The following is a 24,045-nucleotide window of genomic DNA, read 5'->3' on the forward strand; positions in this document are numbered from 1 at the left end:
AAGACCGTGATTGGTAGCGCGCTCTTGGAAAGGCCTATGCCCAGCAGTCGACGCATACAGGCTGCTGGAATTGATATGTTCACACACATCCTCACCCATCCCTGGTGGAATGGTTCTTTCGGGCTCGGGCGCTGCACGGTTCCGTGGACAGCTTCGGTGTGTCTACGCGGTGGCGTGGTGGTGCAGTGACACTTACGTGACAGCTCGAGCTCCGTGGTTGCGCGCGCGGCGGAGCGGCGCCCGAACACGCTGCGCACGTTGTGCAGCAGCCGCGCGGTCTCCGTGAGGCTGCCATACAGAGCGCGGGACGACCGAATGTTATCCAATCAGAATGCACAAGTGGGAACGACCCGACTCGCGCCCAAATCCTTTTACTATCCACCTCATACTAACTTTGGGAGACATCTTTTGTAAACTTCACTACTTTATCCATTCTATTCGAGTTGAATATCTTCAACACCAAAAAAATTACGTTATCATATTGAAAGTATGACAGGATAAAGTAGAGTCGTTATTTCAAGAGGTCTCCCAATATGACGTATAGCATTGTAATGATAATCACTCATCGACAGTAACGATTCAATACAATAAAAAGTAAAAAAATACCTACGTGTAACCGTAATACAAATATAGATACGTTAAAAAGCAATAATCAAAGTACAGGTAAGATTTTGCCATCGAATTCAGCCAATAACGATTACTCTGCGCATACGCATGGAATATCTATGGTAACGAGTAAATAATCGTGACGGACGGTGAGTATTCGTCTGTAACATGAAGTAAAGCGTGGCAAAAACTCGCAGCGTGAGACAAGCCGACAGGTATGATAGACCAGCGTTTCCGAAAAACAAAATGGCGAATTTCCTTCTCGAAGTGTCATGTCTCCACTAATTTTCGTAGGACCATTATGATATTTGCCAACATTTAGTAACTAGGGTAATTTGGTATACCTATTACGCGTACAATCTGAGAAAGGACACGCCATATTTACTCTATGTGTCAACTGTCTGGGGTATCGTTTAATTATTTTTTGGTAACGTCACCACCGCCGACTATAAATTGTTTTTTTAACCCCACTAAGACACCCCAGGTGGTGTCGTTGATAAGGCATGGTTTTTATTGACGTGGCTTTAATTAAGTGAAGGACATGAAATGGAAAATACATAGTTTGAGCCGCGGAATTTTTGGAAACCCTGGTCTACAGTGTAGTGTATGTGAGGCGATGCGATGCGGACGCAGGCTCGGGCGCATGCGAAGCCATGCGGTACTTACACTGGGCCAGCCGGGCCACGGCGTGCCGCGCGTCCGTCGCGCTACAACAACCACCACAAGTTAGCACCAACCCAACCTCACCATGCCAACCCGCTCCGATCCAACCGCCAACCCAACCAACTCCGTTATACACATCACATGCTGTCTGTTTTAATGTCGGAAAACATTCCAAACCAAGCTTTTAATAGGATATGAATGAATAGGCATCCTCTAGGCAAACGCGCTCCATCTTAGGCTACATCATCGCCCAACAGGTCTGATTGTAGCCAAGAGCTCGTTAAAAATAATTTTTCATTTGGATCACGCACATTTTTACAATTAATCAAAAAAATTGGCAATGTTTTTAGGGCATGTGTTTATAGTGCACCTTGGCCGATACGTTATTTTAAAAATAGTTTGAACAAAGAAAGAAATGTAACAATCTAAGTGGCTTTATCTTGAATTTAATGATGTAATTTATCTTCGCACAATATTGGGCAAGAAAAGTTTCATTAAAAATATGATTTGATAATACAGAGTACGATATTATTTTTTACGTCCAAGAACCGTTAAAATTTGGATAAGCATTTAGATTTTCTTGACCTGAAGATTTGTGAAATTCAAAATGGCTGTTCCTCTATTGATCCAGACTTCAACGAATGTTTTCCGACATAGGTTAAAGTAAATTTCGAATATCACATAGTGTAAATAGAGACAATTGATTGAAATTCAACACTTTATTCAATACAAATAGATCTTACAAACAATGTAAATAGCCCTCTCTTACTACGAATACCTATGTATGTATTAGATTCACTACCTTTAAATTATTATTATAAGTATTAAAATGGTTTTATATGTAAATAATTGGAAGTCAACCTTACCTTTATTTTATGTTTTATATTGGCTGTGTAAAGATAGTTTTTCAGTAAAAGAACAATTTTTCAGACAAAGTGGGATATGTAGATGATTTCAATAGAGACTATATGTGTTCCAACTAAACCATGAAAATATATTTTGAAATCCTTCACTAATAATGTAATCTTTTTTGAATTCGCCAATGAATATCGAAAAATAAAGTTTTAAGAAGTACGTACATATGAATCTTTTATACTGTGTGCACTGAAAAACCATGTTTACACAGCCATTTAATAACAAATATAATTTCTAAAAAATCTTTACTTTTATAAGAAGAAAGAACAAGCTATGTTTTCCTTCTACCGAGAAAGTAATATTTAAAAAAACTAAGTAAAGAAAAAATATAGTTCACAATGAACTAAATCACAAAGATTTTGAATGAGTAACATACAATGAGCTTTTACTGTGCGCTGGGAACATAAAAGTGCAAAAGTAACCATCTAATATACATTCAAAAGAAGCAAAATTAAAAAGGGAAGGCTGTATTTACATATAATAACGACCTGTACATATACATTTTGAAATCATTTCGAATATATATACAATTTGGAAGAACATTTGTTATAACTAATTTAAGTAATTAACTTTTATTGAATTGAATCAACAATAAAAAGTTTTCCTAAAGAGGACTAAGAAAAATGTTGAAAAACTTAAAACGAAAAATTTTTTAAGTATTTTTATATGTTACATATACATTTGTATAAAAAATAAATTTCCTATTAATCTTTATTTGTTTTAAAAATATGCATCAATAAACGAAAATTTTGAAAAAAAAAAATACTAATTTCTTACCACACTAATCAGGAAACCTAAAAAAATCTATTACTTTTTAACCAATTATAGAGTATAGCAAAAACGTAGGAGATTCTCAATTCGAAGTCTAAAATCAACCTACTATTTTCAAAAAGATTCACAATAAATTAGGGATCCCTCTAGGTAGTATAATGAGGCCTTACTTATTCCACATCGTTATTATATTTTAGACCTACTTGATATCGGTTGAGATTTTTACTAATAATACATTATTGCTACACTTTGTGATTATAATAATTTATAATACTAACACTCAACAAGTACAAATTCAACAGTACAAAACAGGAACGCATGAAATCACTAGCGTACTATGAAATAAGTACAAGGTCTACAACAGCAGCCCTAGAATCAAACTTTGATGCGATCATCCTCAGATCAACCAGAGCCTCGATAGCTCAACGGTTGAAAAGCGGACTGAATTCCGAAAGGTCCGCGGTTCAAACCCCACCAGTTGCACTATTGTCGCGCCCACTCCTGGCACAAGCTTTACGCTTAATTTGAGAGGAAAGGGGAGTATTAGTCATGATTGTCATGGCTAATACTCTTTTTTTTTATACTCTTTTTTTTTTAAAGTTTGATGCTAGGGTGCAAGTGATGGTACAAAATCTACGGTTGCAAATCACAGTGAGCATGTTACAGCCTTTTAAAGACGGAATGTCATTTCGATATAATAAACGTGGCTGAGGAACTTAAAACTATTCAAATGCTATTTGTACTCTAAATGGAAAAGATTATAGTCACTCTCATTTGTATCATATAAAAAAATATTATATTTCACTCCTATTATATAAGTTAATCCTTAGAAACAAGGCTTTAAGAAGTTTGCGTTCAAAAATATTGAATTTAATTATTGATAATAATTATCATTTATCAGTAAAAATATGTGATTTTAACCTATGTTAATTTTGAATTTATTTCTCTATCATCTTATATCTCTATTCAGAACCTCTCGTGGCTCTATTCGATAAGTAAAATATAGACAGTCATAATATAACTAAATTTAACTACTTATACCACAAATAATTTAGAATTCCTAGCAATAAATTTAAATGCCTTTCAATTTTGGTCGTTTAATTCCTCAATGGAAATTTCTAATTGTAAAAAAATAATTTAAATTTAAATACTTTACTTAAGTAGAAGAATTAAGTAGCTTTTACAAGTGAACACACCAACGCAAGCTACTGCCACAGTCTAAGAAATATACAGTTGGGTAAAATAGTACTTGGGCACAGTACTTCTACTGTGAATACATACTATGGATTAGGCTTCTCTAATCAAGTGTTTTCGCCATGCCGACTTTGAAGTGATAGTCCACGCTTAAAATATTTACCTAACTGTATAGTTGCCAAACTGCGTTACCGATTAGCAAAAAAATAAAATGTTTACCACATAAAAGCCGTCATTCCTCGAACATAACACTTCAGGTAAGTCCAACTTGAAAAAACACTGTTCACGTTAGTTTTGATGTTAAGACAGACGGTCTGAATTTGGACGACAAGTGGACTGCAAATTGTTGTTATAGTGCAGTTGACACACTGCATGACAACTGCCAAACGATTGTCGGCAGGAAATTTAAACTGCGCGCTCGTACTAGAAGTACAAAATAGGTACTTGATAGTACCATCCAAGTTCCAGGGTACAGAAGGTTCACTTTTGTTTCAGATTAAGCAGGCTCTACCGGCCGCTACAGCGTCACCAGGGGCTGAGCGACCGCTCCGCCTGGGGTAATGGGATCGCTCCGCAAATGCGTTCAAATAAAAAGTGACTCTTGTCATGACGCAATAAAGTGTATATTTATATAAACTATAAAACGAGTCTCTTCCTATCTCTCCTTTTGTTACTCTTATTTCTTCCTCTCTCTCTCTCAGAAGAGAAATATTAATGCAAGTTTTTCGGATCACGCGAAGTGATTCAGATTCAGATTTATCAGAGTGCGAAATTACGCGGCAGTTTGTATGACATTTTTTAATTTTATAGGACACACGGAAGAGCCAGCCCCATCGTAGCCAATCTAAACATAATAGAATGTTACAGATACAACTAAAATGGTCGGCAGTTGTGTCAACTGCAATAGAACTGTATCCGAACCGAAATTTTGCAGTCGCCTTGCAGTCCAAATGCAATCCGTCCGTCTAAAACTCGGTTACCTTTACACATATAAATAACTATTTAAATAATAATCTATGTTTAGCGAATATAGTAAATTCCTATCAAAATATCACGAAGCCCAATACCGCCGCTATGCTTCATAGCGGCGAGTAGGAAGAAATGTGCACACTTAAGACTCTATTTCACCCGAATACAGAACTACCAATTTTATAAGTTACACCGATGTACCTGCGCAGAAATCTTATTTTTGAATGGCGCGAAAATATTTAAGCCTATCAGAATACGCGTCCGTCTGCTATTGGTTGTTGCCTACGCGCAAATTTTATGCGCGAGACAGCACGAGTCTGTTGCCCTTGTGTTTAAAATCTTAACGTAATGCAATAAGGTCTGTATTTCATTGATGTAGATACATTCGGGGCTTAGTAGCGCTTTATAACGCAACTTATAAAAGTGGTAGTACTGTACTATTCATCAGGAATATACAAACGCTTGTCTTAACGAAATAAGTCTAGTCTATATGACATTCGCAGAACAGAGAGTGCAGGTTACTTTATTTTATAAAAAATATTGAGGTTTGATATATTTCTGAAGTGAAAACTTCGACAGGCGCATTGGACGATTTTGGGATGGGTAATAACTTCAATGTCGCATCGTCTTATTTTATTAGCTGTTTTTGTCTAATAAACCTACTAAGGTTCAATTTTTAATGAAAATGTCAAATATGCTTTCAGTAGTTGGAGTCCTGCCTTTGTCGGCAGTCCCTATTGTCTGCCAATTTTCTTTTGTAAACTCCCAAAATTAGATTTTGTGTGATACTTCTAAAAACTTTGTGAAAGGATATTGTCGTCATGCTTCGTGAGGCTTATCAAACGGATAAATCAATAATGCTTCGTGAGGCTTATCAAATGGATAAATCAATAATCTTTATACATGTAAGGGAATGATACTGCACTCTCTATAACATTCAACAATTTCACCGTGACATCGAATACGGTACTAACACGGGATATGTATAGGTATGGTGTAAGCCGGCGTGTTCTGCGCGGCGTGTCAAACGACGTGCGAGAGGTGGGGGCGCGGTCTCCTGGCGGGCGCGTTTCGCGCGTGTCCGCCGTTCTGTATCGCGTGCAGCGCGTGCGTGGGGCTCGGCTCGTCCTCGGGCGCGACGCGGCGCCGCCACACGCCCGCGCCGCTTCCGCGCGCCCGTCTGCGCCGCCACAACCACACAACCAACGTCAAACCAACGCCTGCCGCGCCGGCGCGGGGGAAGCGGCCCCGCGCTGAGATAACCACCGACTACTCTATACTCCAATGGATTCCAAGGATTTCTTCCACGCAACCATCTAGATAAGTATGTCTTAGTCTTTTCGAAAACTATTCTAACTAGGGAACTACCTAATTAGGCGGTACTTACTTTTTCGAACATAAATTAACGAACTACTAAAAAGTTCTAACGACATCTGCCGAACACTTAGTAGCTATTTGTAAATAATTGGGTTTAAATCATTGGGTTTGTACCGTCCGAATTAAACACTAAAAACTCACCTATATATTTAATACATTTGTGACAGATACGACTCAAATACAAGAAAATTTTATCTTAAATACAAGGACATTTAGCAAAATAAATTGATAAAAATAATACTGTATTTTTAAACTCTACAATATGAGGGGCAAAATTACAGATGACACGACAATGTTTACAGTAAATGGGTAAACTAAAATGCATAGTCGTGCGGTGGGGTTATCTCAGCGCGGGGCGCGGGGCGCGGGGCAGCGCGGTGCGGGGGAAAGGGGTGTGTGCAAGCAAACCAAACAAAACTCAACTCAAAGTACATATACACTTGCTATACAGTTACACTGACCGATATATGCGTGCACACTACTCACTCACACTTTGGAAGTGTCCGTCGATTTATAAAATTACAACTAACATTTTAATACTATAAGAAAATATACGGGAATTAACAAAATTAGGAATATTGTTTTTTAATGCAAAAATATAAAAAAAAGGTTTTTTTTCAAAAACTGCATTTCCTTTAAAGAATATTTTAAAAATGACATTCCTTTCAAATATTATAAATCCACGGACTATATTGCGAGAGTGCTACTTATATATTTGATTTTCAAATAAATACTATCTATGTGATAGATATATTATGTACATAAAATAATACGTTATTTTTTGTAGGTATTTCATATTAAGTATAGGTATTATTCTGCTAAATTACTTAGTGCAAATATAATGAAAATATGAATATAAATATATTTATATTATGGATGAATATTATATACAAAATATACAATTAGAATATATACTAGTGTACATATAATGTTTTATGAGAGTGTATTAATAATAATGCATAATTTTTTGGTTAACACGTCATGTGATCGTTTTAATACCTAATAGCCAATGTTAGAATCTTAAAATATTATTTTTATATTAGTAAATTGGGGGAAATAATAAGTTCTAGCTAATCTTATTATCGTTTTTTCAATAATAATAATGACTATACAAAAAGTTAAGATATATTCTTGTAAGACAGCTTGCAATTAAGATTCGTATCGAAATAATATGTACTCATGTTGGTATTTACAGATAAATATATTAAAATACATAACTAACGTTGTATATCCAGTATACTATTTATATATTTTTAGATAATATTATGTAATATATATAATAATAATATTAATTACCCTTCTAGCAATCTACATACTTCGATATGATCGCGAATAGAACAAAAACAGAGCGAATGCATCAATATTAATTTAAATCACAGTAAAAATCGCCATATAAGAAACAATGTAGGGGCATGATTCAATGAAAATATATAAATGAGCGAAAAAGAAGAGTATTATTTTAAGTCTTCATTTATTGCAGTGAACTTTGAGAGAAAAATATATTTAAGAAAGTAAAAGAAGACGAAGTTTTTGGGGGGGGGGGGGGGGGGGGGTTATAACAGGCATTGTTGTTCCTGTAATATATTTTGGCTCACTGATGCCACTAGTCATTATTTTCAAGAAATGATTTACAAGAAGTTCCTTTAATTTATCTTTAACAATAAAGTAAAATAATAATAAATCATTAGGCTTTCGGGCGTTTTTTTCATTTTGCCATTAGGTATCTATTTTTACGGTCAGCGATGGTCTAGAAACTTTATAGACACCGAAAATGGAGCAAAATACCTTCAAGGCAAAAGTGAAAGGCAACTTCTAGGCAAGCGCGCTTCAAGGTAGAGCTCATCATTGAGTTTTATTAGGCAAGATTGTCTAAAGAAATCTTAAAAAATCAATTTCATTGTTTTTACAAATGACTAGTGACAAACAGTGTGATGGTGTGAGGTGGTGTGATGATGACGTGACGTGATGGTGATGTGACAGTGACAGTACTCACGAGTGGCGGGGCTGTGCGAGCAGCGCGGCAGGGTCCCTCTTCTTGATCTCGCTCTCTCGCACCGCCTCCGTCATTGTTTTGAAGGCAGAGTTATGTATTCTGGAATCGAACACTTTTATATTACGAACTTACAACAGCAAACTATGGGCTTCTTTCTATTCAGTAGAATTTGCTTTCCTAGATTCTTGACACGCCATAATTTTTTGTATTTAGTCCTAATTTGACACCAATATCTCATTTTGCTCCTAAGAATCCAAAAGTTTACGCATTTATTGAATCCTCTACTCAGATATTAAGATAATTGCTAACTCAAAGCAAATAAAAATTACACTAGTTCTAAATTCTATGTTCTAATTATATTACATCATACTACGCGTGTATTAACGCGCTAAATATTCTGAACAATTACTGCCTCCAATTGTGTAAGAAAACGTATTCATGGTTGACGTAATCGGTAGAAAAGGGCTGTGAAAAAATGTGAACAGCGAATCAACCAATCAAAGGGCAGAATTTCATGTCGATAACGTTTACGATGAATACGTTTTTCTTACACAATCCGAAGGCTGGATTTAACCAACCAACCAATAAACCAACAACAATCCGATTTTAAGTACAAAAGGCCAGCACAGCCAGAATGTAAATGCAGGAAGTGGTTTCAGGTAATTAGGCCAATAACTCACTGAGACGCCATGGTGGCGCTACCGGTTGCGCCGTCGTGGTATCTAGCTATCAAACCAGAAATCGTCTGATTCAAAATGGGCATCTAAAAGTTAACACTGTGTTTGCTATACGCACGACATATTTTTTTTTAATGAAGAGTGACCGACTGAAGACAATCATACTACAATGAGAACAATCAGTTCACATGAACAGCGTATATGTGCGTATGACGTTATCACGGACGAGCAAGATGGTGTCTCGGGTAGCGCAACTGGAGGTTGATCGAGTGAGATACCAAATAACTCTTTAACATATTAGCGGTTGCGCAAACAAGCGGACACCAATGAAGTACTCTCCAAAGAGCTGTATACATTTTGTTGGTAGCGCGACTGGTGTCTCAGTGAGATGCTGCTTGAATATAAACCTTATTGAATTTAAATAGGGCTGTTAACAATTTGGAGCAATGTGCAAAATATGGTCTGTGCTGGTCTTTACGCCTTTGTGCACCGATGTATCACACGCGGTAGCTCGTACAATTAACGACTTCATGTCCATGGCGTAAATGCATAGTGCGTGCGAATACGTCGTGCGTTAAAAGCATCATAAACTAAAATACTGCAAAAATCTGGTAGTTTTACACAAAAAGTAGGCAGCAAACATTAACTTGAACGGAAAGTTTGTTCCTAGAGGGCAGAGTTCGCAGGCGCAGTGCGGGCTTTGTGCGCGAGAGCTCTTCTTCCGGGCATCTCTTTCGGCCATCTTGCAATCCGAATGTTCGGGCTATACTATCACAAATCCGTCATGCTTTTATTTTAATAACAAATCTAGTCTAGAAAATCTTTAGGGGTCCAATTCAAGTAAATCAAGAAAAATTAAAAATTTATTTTTCATCTTTCGTATTTATACATTCGATATTTTACACTTCTAAAATCGCTTGCGCGAACAAATTTTCTGAAGGAACATTTTTTGTCACTATCCAATTCGTTGACAGCTTCGGGAAATGTTCCACAGTACATTCTAGGATATTATTACATATATCACATAGTTAGTCCAGATCATTATGGGACCACCCACGTACTAAGTAGCAATGGATATGATAAACATTGAAATCTCTACGTGCTTGAATGGTGGGCTTACACCGGAAAACCAATAGGTGGATGACAGGTTTCAAGCGAGTTGTCGGAAACTGTTGGACGTAAGTGTCAATGGTAATGACAAAGATTTAAAGGGCGATGATAACAATGATGATGATGATGGTAGTGGTGGTGGTGGCGGTAGTGATGTGGTGACGATAATACTCACACAGTGACGACGAGATCCGGCAGCAGCGCGGCGGCAGGCACCAGCAGCAAGCCGAACCAGAACACCAACGAAGAGAAAACCATGCGGTCCATGCCGCGCATCACCGCGCCGATCAGAATCATCGGGTACATGTTACTGGTAACAAATATAGTGAAGTATAATGTTAGATAGAAGTTTGGAAATATAATGTGATTTTTGCTTCTAGTTTGAAATTAATACATAAATCTTCGAATAAAAAAATTTACATCTTAAATCCGTTAATTACATCTAAATTCTCAGCAAGTGCGCTTCAACCCGATGCTTTCCATAAGGCATGAATGGTTTTTTTTTTGTAGTTTGGCTGTAAAATGCATGATTGTAGCCAATTAGAATTTTGGTATTTTAGAGTATTAATCATAAAAAGAAATTATAAATTGTTAAATAAAATGGCCTTGTGAGACACCCATATCAAACTCATATTCAGAAATATCAGATATATTTTTTTTGTAATTTTTGATATGGGAAATATTGAGCATAAAGATCACTATACAATACACATATTGTATCCATTGAATAAAGATTTATTGCAATTTGTTATATACATGACGAATACTATGCAAAGCTTTTGTTACATCATAAAAAGTTATGATTATGAAAAATTACTATTTTGTTTGTTTACGGGAAATATCAACATTCAACATTCTTAATATTATATACAGAATATAGATAACTAGTTGATAATGAGTGCAATAGAGGGCAGAGCACTGAGCACTGACCTGTAGACGAGGATGAAGAGGAACCACAGCGCTATGGAGCCCCAGATAGACACGTGCGTCACCCACGTCCACGAGTGCGTCGCGAGCCCGGCCTTGAGGCATACCGTCGCTACCACGAACTGAAATATAAGTAGACCATATACCACAAAGAAAACAAAAAGTTTTTAATGGGAGCGACAGATAGTATAGATAAATAATAATTCCAAATAACATGCGTGGTGTGTGGTACCAAACTGGACTCCACTCAGTGTGGCGGGAAACAGGTATAGCGCTAGTCCTCCGTGGAACCAGAAGTACAACTAATGTGGTTAGAAAATTCGGTTAGCATAAGGATTTACAGTTTAAAAGTAAGCAAAATAGAGTATATAAAAGCGAAACTGAAATATGAAACCAGGTATACTATATGTATAGGTATACAGTGGTCTGCCTAGGTATACATTTTTAGAATATGAAACAGACCAGCGCAGCGGGGTGATTCACTAACTCAATGTTCAACACTGAATGATAGCCACCGAGCTCTATAGATATGGGAGTTGACAACAAACCGATCGTATAGCTTGGGCGAGCCCACTCACGGTATAGACGAAGTTGCCCAGCACGAGGTAGCCGCCGTCGCGGCCGTGCGGCCACAGCACGTGGTGCTGAGTCAACAGCACGGGCAGCCAGAACAGCAGCATGGAGTGCAGCAGCGCGTTGACGGCCCACACCCAGAACACGCGCACGTTGAACAGCAGCCCCTGCTGCGACGGGATGTACAGCACCGGGTGCTGCAACACCAGCGCTAACTCAACAACTGCAGCAAGCGGCCCGGTGGCCTGTGCCAGTTGGGCCACCAGACTTAATCTCATCTCAATCAGAAATCAATGAAGACAGTGCGAGCTGCCGGAGCCATGCCAGCAGATTGTGTTAGCTATTTTTCTTTTCGGTAGCGAATTTTGATTCCCCATGAGAATGTAGAACTGTCACTTTTAATTTAGACTCATTGTATTTACAATAATGTAAACCCGGACTTACGAGCACAAAATAATCACGTAAACTATCCTAGAAAATTTGATCCCAGGAATTAATCGATTCGGGGGAAAGAAAGAAATAAAAATGTTATAAGTTGGTTATCCCAGCGCTTCCTCAGGCAGAAACACAAGTTTAAACACATAAATCAGTAACAAAAAATTAACTATCTGGGATTTTGTGATAATTTTGACAATAAGACTCACCCTCAACATGATATCGGGTGAACAGATCTTGTCGAACAGGCCGATGGCGAACGGCGGCAGCGCGGTGAAGATGACGTTGTAGAACCCTATCGTCCACCGCTCGAAGAGAATTTGACCAGACCTGACAAAAAACACACGATCAATGTATTAAAAACAATTGTCGACTGCGGGCCAAGATCGTATTTGACCATTGACCCAAGGAAGTAAGCATTAGTACCAATAACAGTTATACAATGCAGTCAACTTACCACGCGGAGTATATCGCGAACCAGAGTTCGATGACGTAGAGGCAGATGTTCTTGTAGAAAGAGTAGAGGATGAGTTTGCTGATGCGGGAGTAGTTCCACGCGCCGTGCACCAACAGAAGTCGTACGAGAAACCGGAACTGGTACAAAAAAAAAACTATTTTTGAAGCAAAGCTTCTTCGCGGACGATTTGGACAAAAACCTCAATCGCCAACAGCGAAAAAGGATATTGTAAAAAAATCTTATTGCCTAGACAGCGTTTTATTTTATCTACATGAGTGAGTTAGGCAGAGCACATCTTTGCGTCTGTAAAAAAACTGATAGGTTTACTTGCGAGGATTCGTATAGCTTCAGCTTTTTATAAAGACTGATGATTTCTGTTCTAATACAAAATACAATCAACAAGACAAACACCGCACCGGCTGGCATATAAAAAAAAAAACACATATAAATGAATACTAGAGAAATTCTGAGCTGGCAACTGTACCAGTTTGACAGATACGTACCTGTGCAATGCTATAATCAGAGGCGCAGACCGCCTGCAAGCCTTCCACACCGGATATGCCGATGCCCACTGAAGCGCGTTGTATCATCGCCACGTCGTTGGCTCCGTCGCCGATGGCCAACGTGACCGCGCCGGTCGCTCGCGATACCATCTCCACCACCTACCAGAACCAACTTAGTGAGAATTTTTTATCGTTGATTGTTAAAGCAATCAAGATCTGTAACTTCAAGTATAAAATATAAAATGGTTTTTTTTTTTGAAATGTCATAAAACACTTAATAATGTGATGGTTCTATAATTTTTTTTTTTTAAATTCCCATACTTGACAATAACCGATTTTACTCCAAATTTTTTCTGTGATAGTTTATGACAGTAGTTGCAAAAACACATTATACGATTTACCAACCGTTTTGGGACCACCCTTTGAAAAAAAACTTGAGAAGGTATCTGATGTAGATCTCCCCAAAATTCAAAATAAATTTCTGCAATTGCACTCTCATCTAACAACAATTGAAGTGGAACGCATATTTTAAAGGTCATTCACCTCAGCCTTCTGTATAGGGGAGACGCGGCAGCACACGACAACTTTGCAGGACACGCACAGGTCCAGGAAGTCCTTCTTGAGATCGCAGCCCATGGCGTACTTGAGCGTCTGTCCGTCGATCACGAGCGCCACTTCGTTCTCCTTGCGGAGGTTCTCGCCGAAGTCCGCCAAGTGACGCGATAAGCTTTCTCGGGTACCCTAATCCAGAACATTTAAATCACAAATATTTTCTTATTAGAACTTGGTTTGCACACGCGGGCCGTGTCGTGAGCAGAACGTAGTGGACATGTGCAGGAATAGACCAATCAGGTTAATAGTTGAAAATCTCACTGTTTTTGTTATGAAATACTTTGGAGCAGACCATGTTCTTTGTAAAAACTTTCATAAAATACACTTCAAAGACTGTCGAATCACCAAAGTCAAAAATTAAGCTCTTAATTTTGTTCATAAAGTAGGTACTTGTGTTAGAAAAGTATAAAAATTAGTATAATCAGTTTGCATACAAATGTTGCACTTACGTCTAAACTGTCCTCGTTGAGTAGCAGCAAAGGCATGGCAGCATGCAGCAGTCTGGCGGAATGAGCTACATTGATGGCAGTCTCCTGCTTGTCGCCCGTTAGCACCCACACATGTATGTTGGCCTTTAGCAGAGCCGCTATCGCTTCGGGAACTCCGTCCTTATAGCAACATTTTATTTTGTTGTAATATTTTTGTGTAAAATACAGGAAAATATGAGGCATGTTTTAATAATCTTGAAAATCATTGTTGCCATAATAGATATAGCAAAAACTTAGGTTCCTGTCTAAGTTTTTGAAAAAATAGCTTAATAATAGCTTTTGAAAATAAATATAGGTACTTGTAATACAAGATTATCACAGTTCAAATGATTCAATGATTTGATTTGATTTTCAAAAATCTACACATCAAAATTGTTACTTAGTGCAGTCTTCAAAGTTTGTATTGCTAAAATAGTTTACTACCAACTATTGTGAGAAAACGATTATAAAGTCGCAAAGTATACATAAATTGAGAGATCAATGTCCAGCAGTGGACGACTGTCGGTTACCAATGGTGATACATAAATGCAGTAAATGTGTCTGTCACCTGCAGCTTGTCCTCGATGGCGGTCGCGCCGAGCAAGCGCAGATTGTTCTCAATGAGTAGGGCGGCTTCTTCAATTTTCTGCTCTCGATCTTGTATCGCTATGCTCGCTTTGTGGTATGTGTTCGACCAGTCCTAAACACAACATAGAATGTTTTAACACTGTCTCAAAGATACAGAGACCTAAATGCGACAGTCGCTCAGCGTGCTATGGAGCGGGCTATGTTAGATGTCTCTCTGAGGAACAAAACCCGTAGGGGAACCAAAGTGACTGACATAGGTCAACGAATTAGCGAGCTGAAGTGGTAGTGGGCAGCAAGTCTGTCGTGGAAGCGATGGCCGCTGGGGCAGGCGTTTTGGGTCCCAAACACGCATGGAAACCGCGTACCAGCAAGCGCAGTGAGGACGACGGAGAAGTAGCGTGAAATGGGTGGATGAGGAAGGCGCAGGACCGTGTGGTGATGTTTTACTGTGTCAAAAGCCGCTACAGCCCTGCTAGCAAGCGGAAGTCCCTAGAGATGTGTATCCACAACATTTAGCCGAGTTCGGGCCTTTTCGTTGGTACGGCACATAATACAGTCAATGTTTAATTTAAGTTAGATTTTAGGCGTTATTGTAAATATTTATTATGTTTCATATGTGTTGGATCAACAAATAAACCTTATTCTATTCATTTTTTGAACATTTTTGAACATGAACAAATACGGCCAGTATGCACAGACCTTGTAGACGTGTTCCGGTATATCCGCCACGGCGAAGACCAGGGTCCGCAGCCCCTCCGTGGCGAAGTGCTCCAAGTGCGCCAGCGTGGCCTCGGCGTAGGGCGCGGCGTGCGGCCCGCCCGCCAGCCGCGGGTAGATCACCGAGTCCGCGCCTTTGCAGTACAGCTTTATTTCTCCTGCACACAAACAATCCATACTTAATATCATAAATGAGAAAGTGAGTCTGTCTGTCTGCTAGCTTTTCACGGCCCAACAGTTTAATCGATTTTAATAAAATTTGATACAGAGTTAGCTTACATCCTCGGGATGAACATAGGGTACTTTCTTATCCCGAAAAATTAAAGAATTCCCACGGGATTTTTATAGGCCCATCCGTTTAACCGATTTATAAGAAAGGTAGCTTGCATCCCGGAAATTAACATAGGCAACTATACATCCCGGAAAAGCAGAGTTCCCACGGAATTTTTCAAAAACCTAAATCTAGGCGGACGAAGACGCGGGCATCATCTAGTACGGAATAAAACGAAAGCCTGATGAGCCTGGAGTAGGTATACAAGCAAAGAAGCGTTTGGGGTCTTGATAAGTTGACACCACTGGCCTCTCAGGATGCTTGTGTGTATGAAAGTGACTGTATGACTGTTAGAACTCTGCACGTCACGCCCAAAGCTCGATTAGACCAAGGTCCCGGCTGAAAATCAGCGCTGTGTGGTCTTGTGTATGTACAAGGCATTATGCTGAGCTGGAACCTTTTCTCGGGTTGTGACACACAGGACACAGTTTATTCCAGCACTCCTTCTGCTTGAGGCCTTTTGGCTTTATTCCTCAAGTAGTGGAACCAATCCTTATTTTATAACATGTGTGTAATTTACAAAACAAACGTTTTCTTTGTATACTGACCGGTGGGCGCGCGCACGATGACCGACATGCGCTTGCGCGCGGAGGTGAAGGCGAGCACGTGCAGCACGGTGTAGGTCAGAGTGTGTCCGCGCGCGCGCACGCTGACGGCGGTGGGCGTGCGCGTGCTGAACACCCAGCCCCACGCCGCCGCGCCCGCCACCAGGGCGCGCTCATCTGTCAACACAGCTGTCGTTTAGTCCACATTCAGCAAAACATGGGGCGTTATATGCTATATGGTGATGTTTTGTGATGTGACGCGATTAGTTTAATATACAAATTTGCTCGCAATAGAACCATGTTCTGAGCACTGAGCAAGTATATGACATTACATACAGGTTCGACGAAGCAATCCTGTGGTAAGTGCGGGGCGAAGAAGCGACCCAAACGGACCTACACTTACCCGGCGAAGCGGCGTGGTAGTTGATTTTGCCGTCTATCATCTCCGGGATGACGGTGTGACACACGGCCAGCATGGTCAGGAACTCCGATATGACGGCGGCGCTGGGGTGGTTGTTGTCTAGGTTCTGATACAGGAGCGTGTCTTCTAGCCTCTCGTCGGGGCCGGGCTTGTTGTATATCACCTGAAGTAAGACTTATTAAGTGAAACCTCTTTGGAAGAACATTTTGGTGATGTAATTATCCTTAAATTTAAAACAAACAGCTGTTTGGATCAAATATGGACCAAACCTATGAGATTTTATAATAGAGGGAGCAATTTTTTCCGGTTCTGTGATATAAAACACACAAAAATTCAGAATTTCAGTGTGTACGTATCTGGCCTATTACTGTGTGTGTGTATGTGTGAATGCGAGCGAGCGTACGTATATTTAGATGTGCGTGCGCGCATTACCTCAGCAATGGAGCACTTGCGGAACTCCATGACGTTGCAAGTGAGCGTGCCGGTCTTGTCGCTGAACACGTAGCGCACCATGCCCAGCTCCTCGTTCAGGTTGGACGTGCGCGCTAGAGCGGGCGTGTCGGTCTCGGGGTGGTACATTTCACTGTCCATCGCTATGAACTTCGCCTGAAAGAATTAATAAATGACTGATGATGAATGATGATAATTTTATTGCGTTTTATCTCAAAATTCTGATTCAGTGGTCAAGCACCCTTCACCCTTCACAGCCGCAACCAAAATTCATATTGATGGTTGTCAGAAATATGAACCTCTTCAAACTACCGAAAATGAGGTTCAACAAGGCAATTATTTCAGAAAGCAAGACTCAAAGTTTGACTAGCGTAGACGCAGCCTTAGTAGCGATGAAACGAGCTTAAAAATTCACAAAGTTTATTTTTATACTTATAAAACACTGAATGAAAGGTACTCACTTGGAAAAATCGGACAATTTCAGCCGTAACTTGTAAGGATATAGGTATAAGATTGTTGTATAATATCAAAAACGTTAAAAAGTTAAATCCGAAATGTGCATTCTGCGCATCTGAAAAAAAAAATGTTGTATATAAGATTTGTATAAAACTATTGTATATACACTATACGGTATAGTTTCTGTACGACGACAAATGAGCGCTTGATTTATAGTGTCAAATTTTAATAGTTAATGCTGCTTTTAGACAGCAAAGGCGCCCTTTTTGAGTTAGTGAGGTGAAAATAACTATTAGTTCCGACTCACCGCTGAGGCCGATGTACCAGTCGGTGTACTTGCGCTGCTGGATCCACAGCTCGTTGAAGATGCCGCTGAGCAGCGACAGCACCAGCAGAATGATGAACAGCATCAGGATCTGAGTGTTGGTTTGCTTGTCGATCGACGACCTCTTCAGCGGAGCTGCCAAATAAACACTCAAACTAACTTATCTACAATGTAACGAGAATAATTTTTATACAAACACAGGATATTGGACATGAAAAGCAAAATAGGAGCAGATGAAAATAAAGGGGTGCTAATTACAAAGATGACGTCCATTTCAAAATTCGTTTTTGGTGTCACCAAGAGTTTGCTCTATTAAAAACATTTACATAAAACCCTTTTGAAATTTCTGTTTTCGGTTAATGTATCAAATTGCGTTTGAAGCTGTAAAGGAACTTGTTTGACGTTCAATTATATCTTGAGATCTGTCAGAGAATTTACTTGATTTTCTGAAACAAGTTATGGGATTCGACCAATACGAAAATCTGTTTAACATTCACACTTTTAATGTTTTTGGAGCAAACTCACGGTATGATAGATTTGGAAGAATTCGTTGACGGCTTTGCTCAGTTAGACAAAAATAAAGGGGAGCGAATTACGAAGATGACATAAATATTCATCATATTGACGGCTTAGGCCTTCACCTTTGGTGGAGTTCTTCATGAGCTTGGTCTCGTGGCCCGTGTACACCACGAGCGCGATGACCCACGCCGTGTTGCGCAGCATGGCGCCGCGCAGCAGCATCTGCTCCAGCCCCAGGGGGATGGTTCTGGAACATCGTCAGATACATTGAAGCGAAGTTTATCACGAACATACAGACTCCGCAACCAAAGAGTAAAAATATGAGAAAACGTCACTGAGCCGCGATATAATTTCCGCGAGACAACGAAAAACAGCAACTTTTTAAATTACTTGACTTCGTTGTATATGACTCAGTGAACCGGACCAAGTTAGATCGGACCGTATAGACTGACCTGCCTACCGATTTACTAACATTTAATTAATTTTTAATTCACAGAAAGTTTTCTATGGAAAATTATTTTAATATAACCCAGTGAAGCAGTAGAACCAACTAATGTCAAATGAGGTTGGTGGCTATCATTCAGTGTTAGACACTGAGTTAGCGAACTACCCTGCTGGTCGGGTCCGGTCCAGTCCAGTTTGGTTAAAATAGTTACTCACTTGGCGTTGGTCTCCTTCAGCATGCCATTGAACTCGTAGAGATGTCTGTTGGGCGGCTCGCACTGCACCGTGGCCCTGAACTCCGCCAACGCCGCGGCGTTGTCCAGCGGCGCAGTGTCAGGGTTAGCTTGGCGGATCTTCAGGTTGGTCTCCCCGTCTAGGTTGGACGTCTCGATGAAGGATATGCCTTGGGGCTCGCTATAGACAAGAAAGATTTATGTTAATGAAGTTCGAAAACTCCTTGAGTACTTTTTCATAGAAGGTAAGTCGTTTGTGTATTCCGTGTTTACCAACTTTTGACCTAGAGTATTTTTCAGATACACAGCAGAATCAAATTAAAAAATAAATCAACATTTCCGAAGTTCTTGGAGGTGCTGATTACGAAAATAAGGTTCATCTGCAAAATTTATAGCGGCAGAGTTGCATTTTTAAAAACCTGAAGTCTCACTTCATTCCCGTGTACACATGTCGCTGACACTTTCAAGGAACTAGTAATTTTTGCTGGTAAGTAATAGCACAAACCTAGAGGCCAGTAAGACGAGGTCGGCTGGAAAGAACTGGTTGTTGAGCACCTTGCAGATGTCCCCCACCTGCAGCTTCTCCCACCGGATGCTGAGCCAGCGGCCGTCGCTGAGCACTTCCACTTTCCGCCGGTTGGTCTCGTCATCCGCGCGGTGGCGTTTCTGCCAACATTATGCTCATGTAGTGCTGGGTAAAAGTCGTGAAACTTATCTAGGATAGCGCATGGTAAGACAGTAGTTTACCAAAAGAAAACTGAACTTTAACTGTTTACTTTGAAAATCCACAAAAACGGCCCAATCTTTTCTTCAGTTCCTTAATGAAGAAGAATGGGGAAAGTTCGCTGAGTTAATCAAACACATTACAAAAACGCGAGTAGATGATGAATGGGATCAGCAAAGAACCACATCCTAAAAAAGAGCTGCCTTCCTGATGCAATGCTTTGTGCAATACCGGGAGGCCGTGAGCGGAGATGTCAGATACTGGAGGAGGTTTTAACTGCACAAGACCTGCAATCAAGTCAGGCATGCCAGATGTTATCCATGAGGATTTTCCTTTTCCAAATTAAAAAAAAATGAAGTTCCGTAAGATAGATACTCACAAAGTCCTCGACGATCTCCTTGATGGCGCTGACGGTGAGGATGAGGATGAGCGGCGTGAGCGTGGTCCAGCGCCCCGTCGGCGACACGTCGGGGATCTGCTGCAGCAGCGCGATCAGCAGGAAGAAGCAGTTCGAGTAGCGCCGGAACTGCTCGAACAGGAACAACGGGACGAACGATGGTAAGCTGTGGACAATGTATCAATCAATCAATCAATCGGCCTGTTTCCTTGCTTGCTGGACGTAAGCCTTCCCAAGAGCGCGCCACCACATACGATCCTCCGCTTTCCTTACCCACACACTTTTCTCACTACCCGCGTATTGGTAAAACCTAGAGCCTACATCCTAAATCGAAATGGGAGAAATTGTTCTACCAATTGGGGTGCACTTTTCATGTTCATAAAAAAGATCTTTCCACAATAAATGGAAATTGCGTTTCGATATACTGGACATATTAGCATCATCATCATCATTATCAACCAATAGACGTCCACGGCTGGACATATTACATAGGTTTCTTGTAGGGACAGCTTTTCGAACTATGTGCATTGGCACTGTGCTTCGCAAGTCGCAACCCACTGCGCTATGTTTGTCGGTTACTTTGGTTCTCCTAAGAATCTTCTCATGTCTGATTTGATCGCGTAGAGAAACTCCAAGCATACTCTCTCCGTCGTCTATCCTGGAAATATACCTAATGTGGATAGAATTCAAAAACTGAAGTTTTCGTAGCATGACGTTTTGAAGACGAGTTGCGAAAAACTATTGTTCAACTTCTGAACAGGGTACAACAAATACAACTGTGTCATCATAACCATAATCGTAGTATCACTACGTCATAACATGAAACCAATTGACATTGCGCCGAGGCCCAGCAAGCACGTACAACGAGTCGATCTACATCGTATGATGGGCCTGTGACATCAAATGAAACTCCTGGCACCATGCCAAGTGCCGCGCATACCACTCGTAAACAATGGCAGCTCACGACTCACGAGCCGTCCGAGTGAGCTTTTGCTCATGTTTATTCATACAACTTTCGATTTGGCACAGATCCTACGTAACGTTTCGTTGTGGTCAATCACATCATAATGTCGAATGACTGGCATTAGTATTCCATGCGTTAATAATGATCACGTAAAAGCAACATCTTTCTTTTTTAGGGTTCCGTACCTCAAAAGGAAAAAAGGAACCCTCATAGGATCCCTTCGTTGTCTGTCCGTTTGTCAAGAAAACATATAGGGCACTTCCTGTTGACTTAAGAATCATGAAATTTAGGTAGATAGGTCTTATAGCACAAGTAAAGAAAAAAATCCGAAAACCGTGTCACAAATCAAAAATATCACAAAAAAAAAACTTAAAATGTAAACGGATTTTTATTTATTATTATGCACAGTTTTGGATTTATTGTACAAAATGTCGGAAAAAATACTCGAGTAGGTACGAAACCCTCGGTGCGCGAGTCACACTCGCACTTGGCCGGTTTTTTTTTGTCACGGTTGGGAACTTCCAACTGTGTTTCTTGTATCACGACAAGAAAATCTTGCTCTATTCTCTATTAATTATTATCATCAACGCGTAAGTTTTGCGGGCATCATATGAAAAGCTTGATATATCTACAAGTGTAAATTAAAAATTTATAACACCCCCGACGATCCAAAGTATCTGAGTTTTCCAAAACATCATTTTCAAATAAATAATTATGTATTTAGGCAACGTACATCTTGACAGCTTGACATTTGTCTATTGACATAATATTATGAACCTAACGGTTATCTAACCTTCTTTTCTACAAGAAAACTAGAAAAGAGCTGATAACTCTTAAACGGCTGAACCAATTTTTTTAGATTATAGCTAAGAACACTCTCGATCAAGCCACCTTTCAAACAAAAAAAACTAAATTAAAATCGGTTCATTCGTTTAGGCGCTACGATGCCACAGACAGATACACAGATACACAGATACACAGATACACAGACACACAGATACACAGATACACACGTCAAACTTATAACACCCCTCTTTTTGGGTCGGGGGTTAAAAACCACCTCGTTTAATTTTATGTAAACAGATTCAGATAACAGCGAACAGTCACAATATATTCAGATAACAGCTAACAGTCACCCGATTAACCTAAATTCTCCAAAGTCCCAACTCCCAGCATATGGCATACGTAAACAAAGAAATGTACACCATCGCAGAGCCAGGCGCTTCCGATATCTGGGCAGGTTGCCAGGCGGCTGCCAGATTCAGCGCGTAAACAATGCCGGCACGCACTGGCCGATTTAACTTTCACTCAAGGTTATAGAGCTTTTGATTTCGGCACTGAAGTACACATGCTGTCGGGAACAACCGCCCAAGTGCAAGTCGCACTCGCACAAGTATGCGACAGGTCAAGATGGCAATTGGGGTGGGGACGCCTCGTACACCCGCACAGCCCTCGCGCTAACCCGCTGCGGGGTAAATATTGCGTACTATATGTATATACATATACATATTATATGAGTTCTACGTCGATGGATTTCGTCGTCGCACAAAAGTTTTGCGTTCAGGAAAAATTTGCATCATTAGTGCACCGTCAAGGTTATCGGCGGAGCTCGCAATAATTATTCCAATTCAGTAACACCAAACAATTAATTTGATTACAGAATCGCTTAATTCAGAATGCCGGCCAGGATAGACTCGTTTCTACTCTCTAGCGACATAGAATCTGAATAGGAGGCGCCATACTCCATAGTCGCGCCGCGGCGGCGTCATATTGTGGGTGTACTGAATAGGGCGCTCCATTAAAGTTAATTCGCAGTATAGGGACTTTGATCTAATTACAATTATAATAGCTCATATTAGTCGATTATGCTGGTCCAACGTTGCTCCAGCGGTACATTTATTTAAAAGTTTTCTATGAAAAATTATTTTAATTTCACTGAATGAAGCAGCAATATAGAACCAACCAATGCCAAATCAGCTCGATGGCTATCATTCAGCGTTAGAAACTGATTCGCGAATCACCCCGTAGTAGGTCGGTAACTGAATGGTTGACCGACTTTGGAAGTCAGAATTTCACCTTGTCAGCATGATTCCATTTGTTATTAATCATAATAGCTCAGGCTTGCGAAGCTGAAGTAGCAAGGGGCAGGTTCGAAAAATCGACAGACTTTGTAGTCCCAAGAAGTCCCAAGGTGCTGGAATGGCGACCTCACATCGAAAAGCGTAGCGTGGGAAGATCCCTCACTAGTCACTAGGTGGACAGACGACACCAAACGACTCGCCGCGAGGCGCTGGATTCAGGTTACTTGACATGTAAAAGTCCCTACAAGAGACCTATAGTAAGCGACACGTCGACATGGCAATCGAGGTATGAGGCGGGGGGACGCCCCACACACCCGTACGTCGCCCGTGCTATCCCGCACGAGGAAACGTCGGGCGAAGGAATACGATGCAGAGAGAAAACAATTTGACTATAGAGTTGCTTTCACAATCTCGGTCAAAACTCAAGACAGCCTCGCCGCACGGTCGCGCCAGTGACGTCACGTGGGGTGGACTGAATAGATCCGCACCCTTGATTAAAATTTTACTCTCATTATAAAGTAGGTAGTACTTAGTTGAGCAATTCCAGTAGAGTAAACCTCGATTTGCCATATACGTTCGTAGAATGTATTCCACATAATAG

The 24,045-nt window shown here is 40.2% G+C and overlaps 1 protein-coding gene across 17 annotated transcripts in view; it reads right to left on the reverse strand.

Moving 5' to 3' along the window:
* Positions 1-24,045, reverse strand: part of LOC123865952 (probable phospholipid-transporting ATPase IA) — a 79,857-nt gene that overhangs the window by 8,248 nt on the left and 47,564 nt on the right. For 4 of the 17 annotated variants that reach the window (XR_006796084.1, XR_006796088.1, XR_006796087.1 and 1 more), the window contains exons 3-25: positions 20,382-20,565; positions 19,784-19,944; positions 19,262-19,459; positions 18,724-18,848; positions 18,065-18,217; positions 17,763-17,872; positions 17,284-17,457; positions 16,834-17,014; positions 16,434-16,607; positions 15,537-15,712; positions 14,818-14,949; positions 14,232-14,390; positions 13,714-13,911; positions 13,171-13,329; positions 12,668-12,804; positions 12,420-12,540; positions 11,781-11,972; positions 11,206-11,324; positions 10,451-10,585; positions 8,489-8,587; positions 4,369-4,428; positions 1,273-1,313; positions 197-288 (exon numbers count right to left, since the gene is read on the reverse strand). Coding sequence is in view for 9 of the 17 variants with exons in the window: in XM_045907180.1 (XP_045763136.1) it covers positions 6,142-6,298; positions 8,489-8,587; positions 10,451-10,585; positions 11,206-11,324; positions 11,781-11,972; positions 12,420-12,540; positions 12,668-12,804; positions 13,171-13,329; positions 13,714-13,911; positions 14,232-14,390; positions 14,818-14,949; positions 15,537-15,712; positions 16,434-16,607; positions 16,834-17,014; positions 17,284-17,457; positions 17,763-17,872; positions 18,065-18,217; positions 18,724-18,848; positions 19,262-19,459; positions 19,784-19,944; positions 20,382-20,565 (3,244 nt within the window). In the remaining 8 variants the exon portion in view is untranslated. Of the gene's footprint in view, positions 1-196; positions 289-1,272; positions 1,314-3,563; positions 6,299-8,488; positions 8,588-10,450; positions 10,586-11,205; positions 11,325-11,780; positions 11,973-12,419; positions 12,541-12,667; positions 12,805-13,170; positions 13,330-13,713; positions 13,912-14,231; positions 14,391-14,817; positions 14,950-15,536; positions 15,713-16,433; positions 16,608-16,833; positions 17,015-17,283; positions 17,458-17,762; positions 17,873-18,064; positions 18,218-18,723; positions 18,849-19,261; positions 19,460-19,783; positions 19,945-20,381; positions 20,566-24,045 lie in introns of those variants that run through there. The other 13 variants (XR_006796083.1, XR_006796085.1, XM_045907176.1 and 10 more) reach the window with 13 other exon arrangements.

This window comes from Maniola jurtina, chromosome 6 (assembly GCF_905333055.1).
Source record: "Maniola jurtina chromosome 6, ilManJurt1.1, whole genome shotgun sequence".
Classification (NCBI taxonomy): Eukaryota; Metazoa; Arthropoda; class Insecta; order Lepidoptera; family Nymphalidae; genus Maniola; species Maniola jurtina.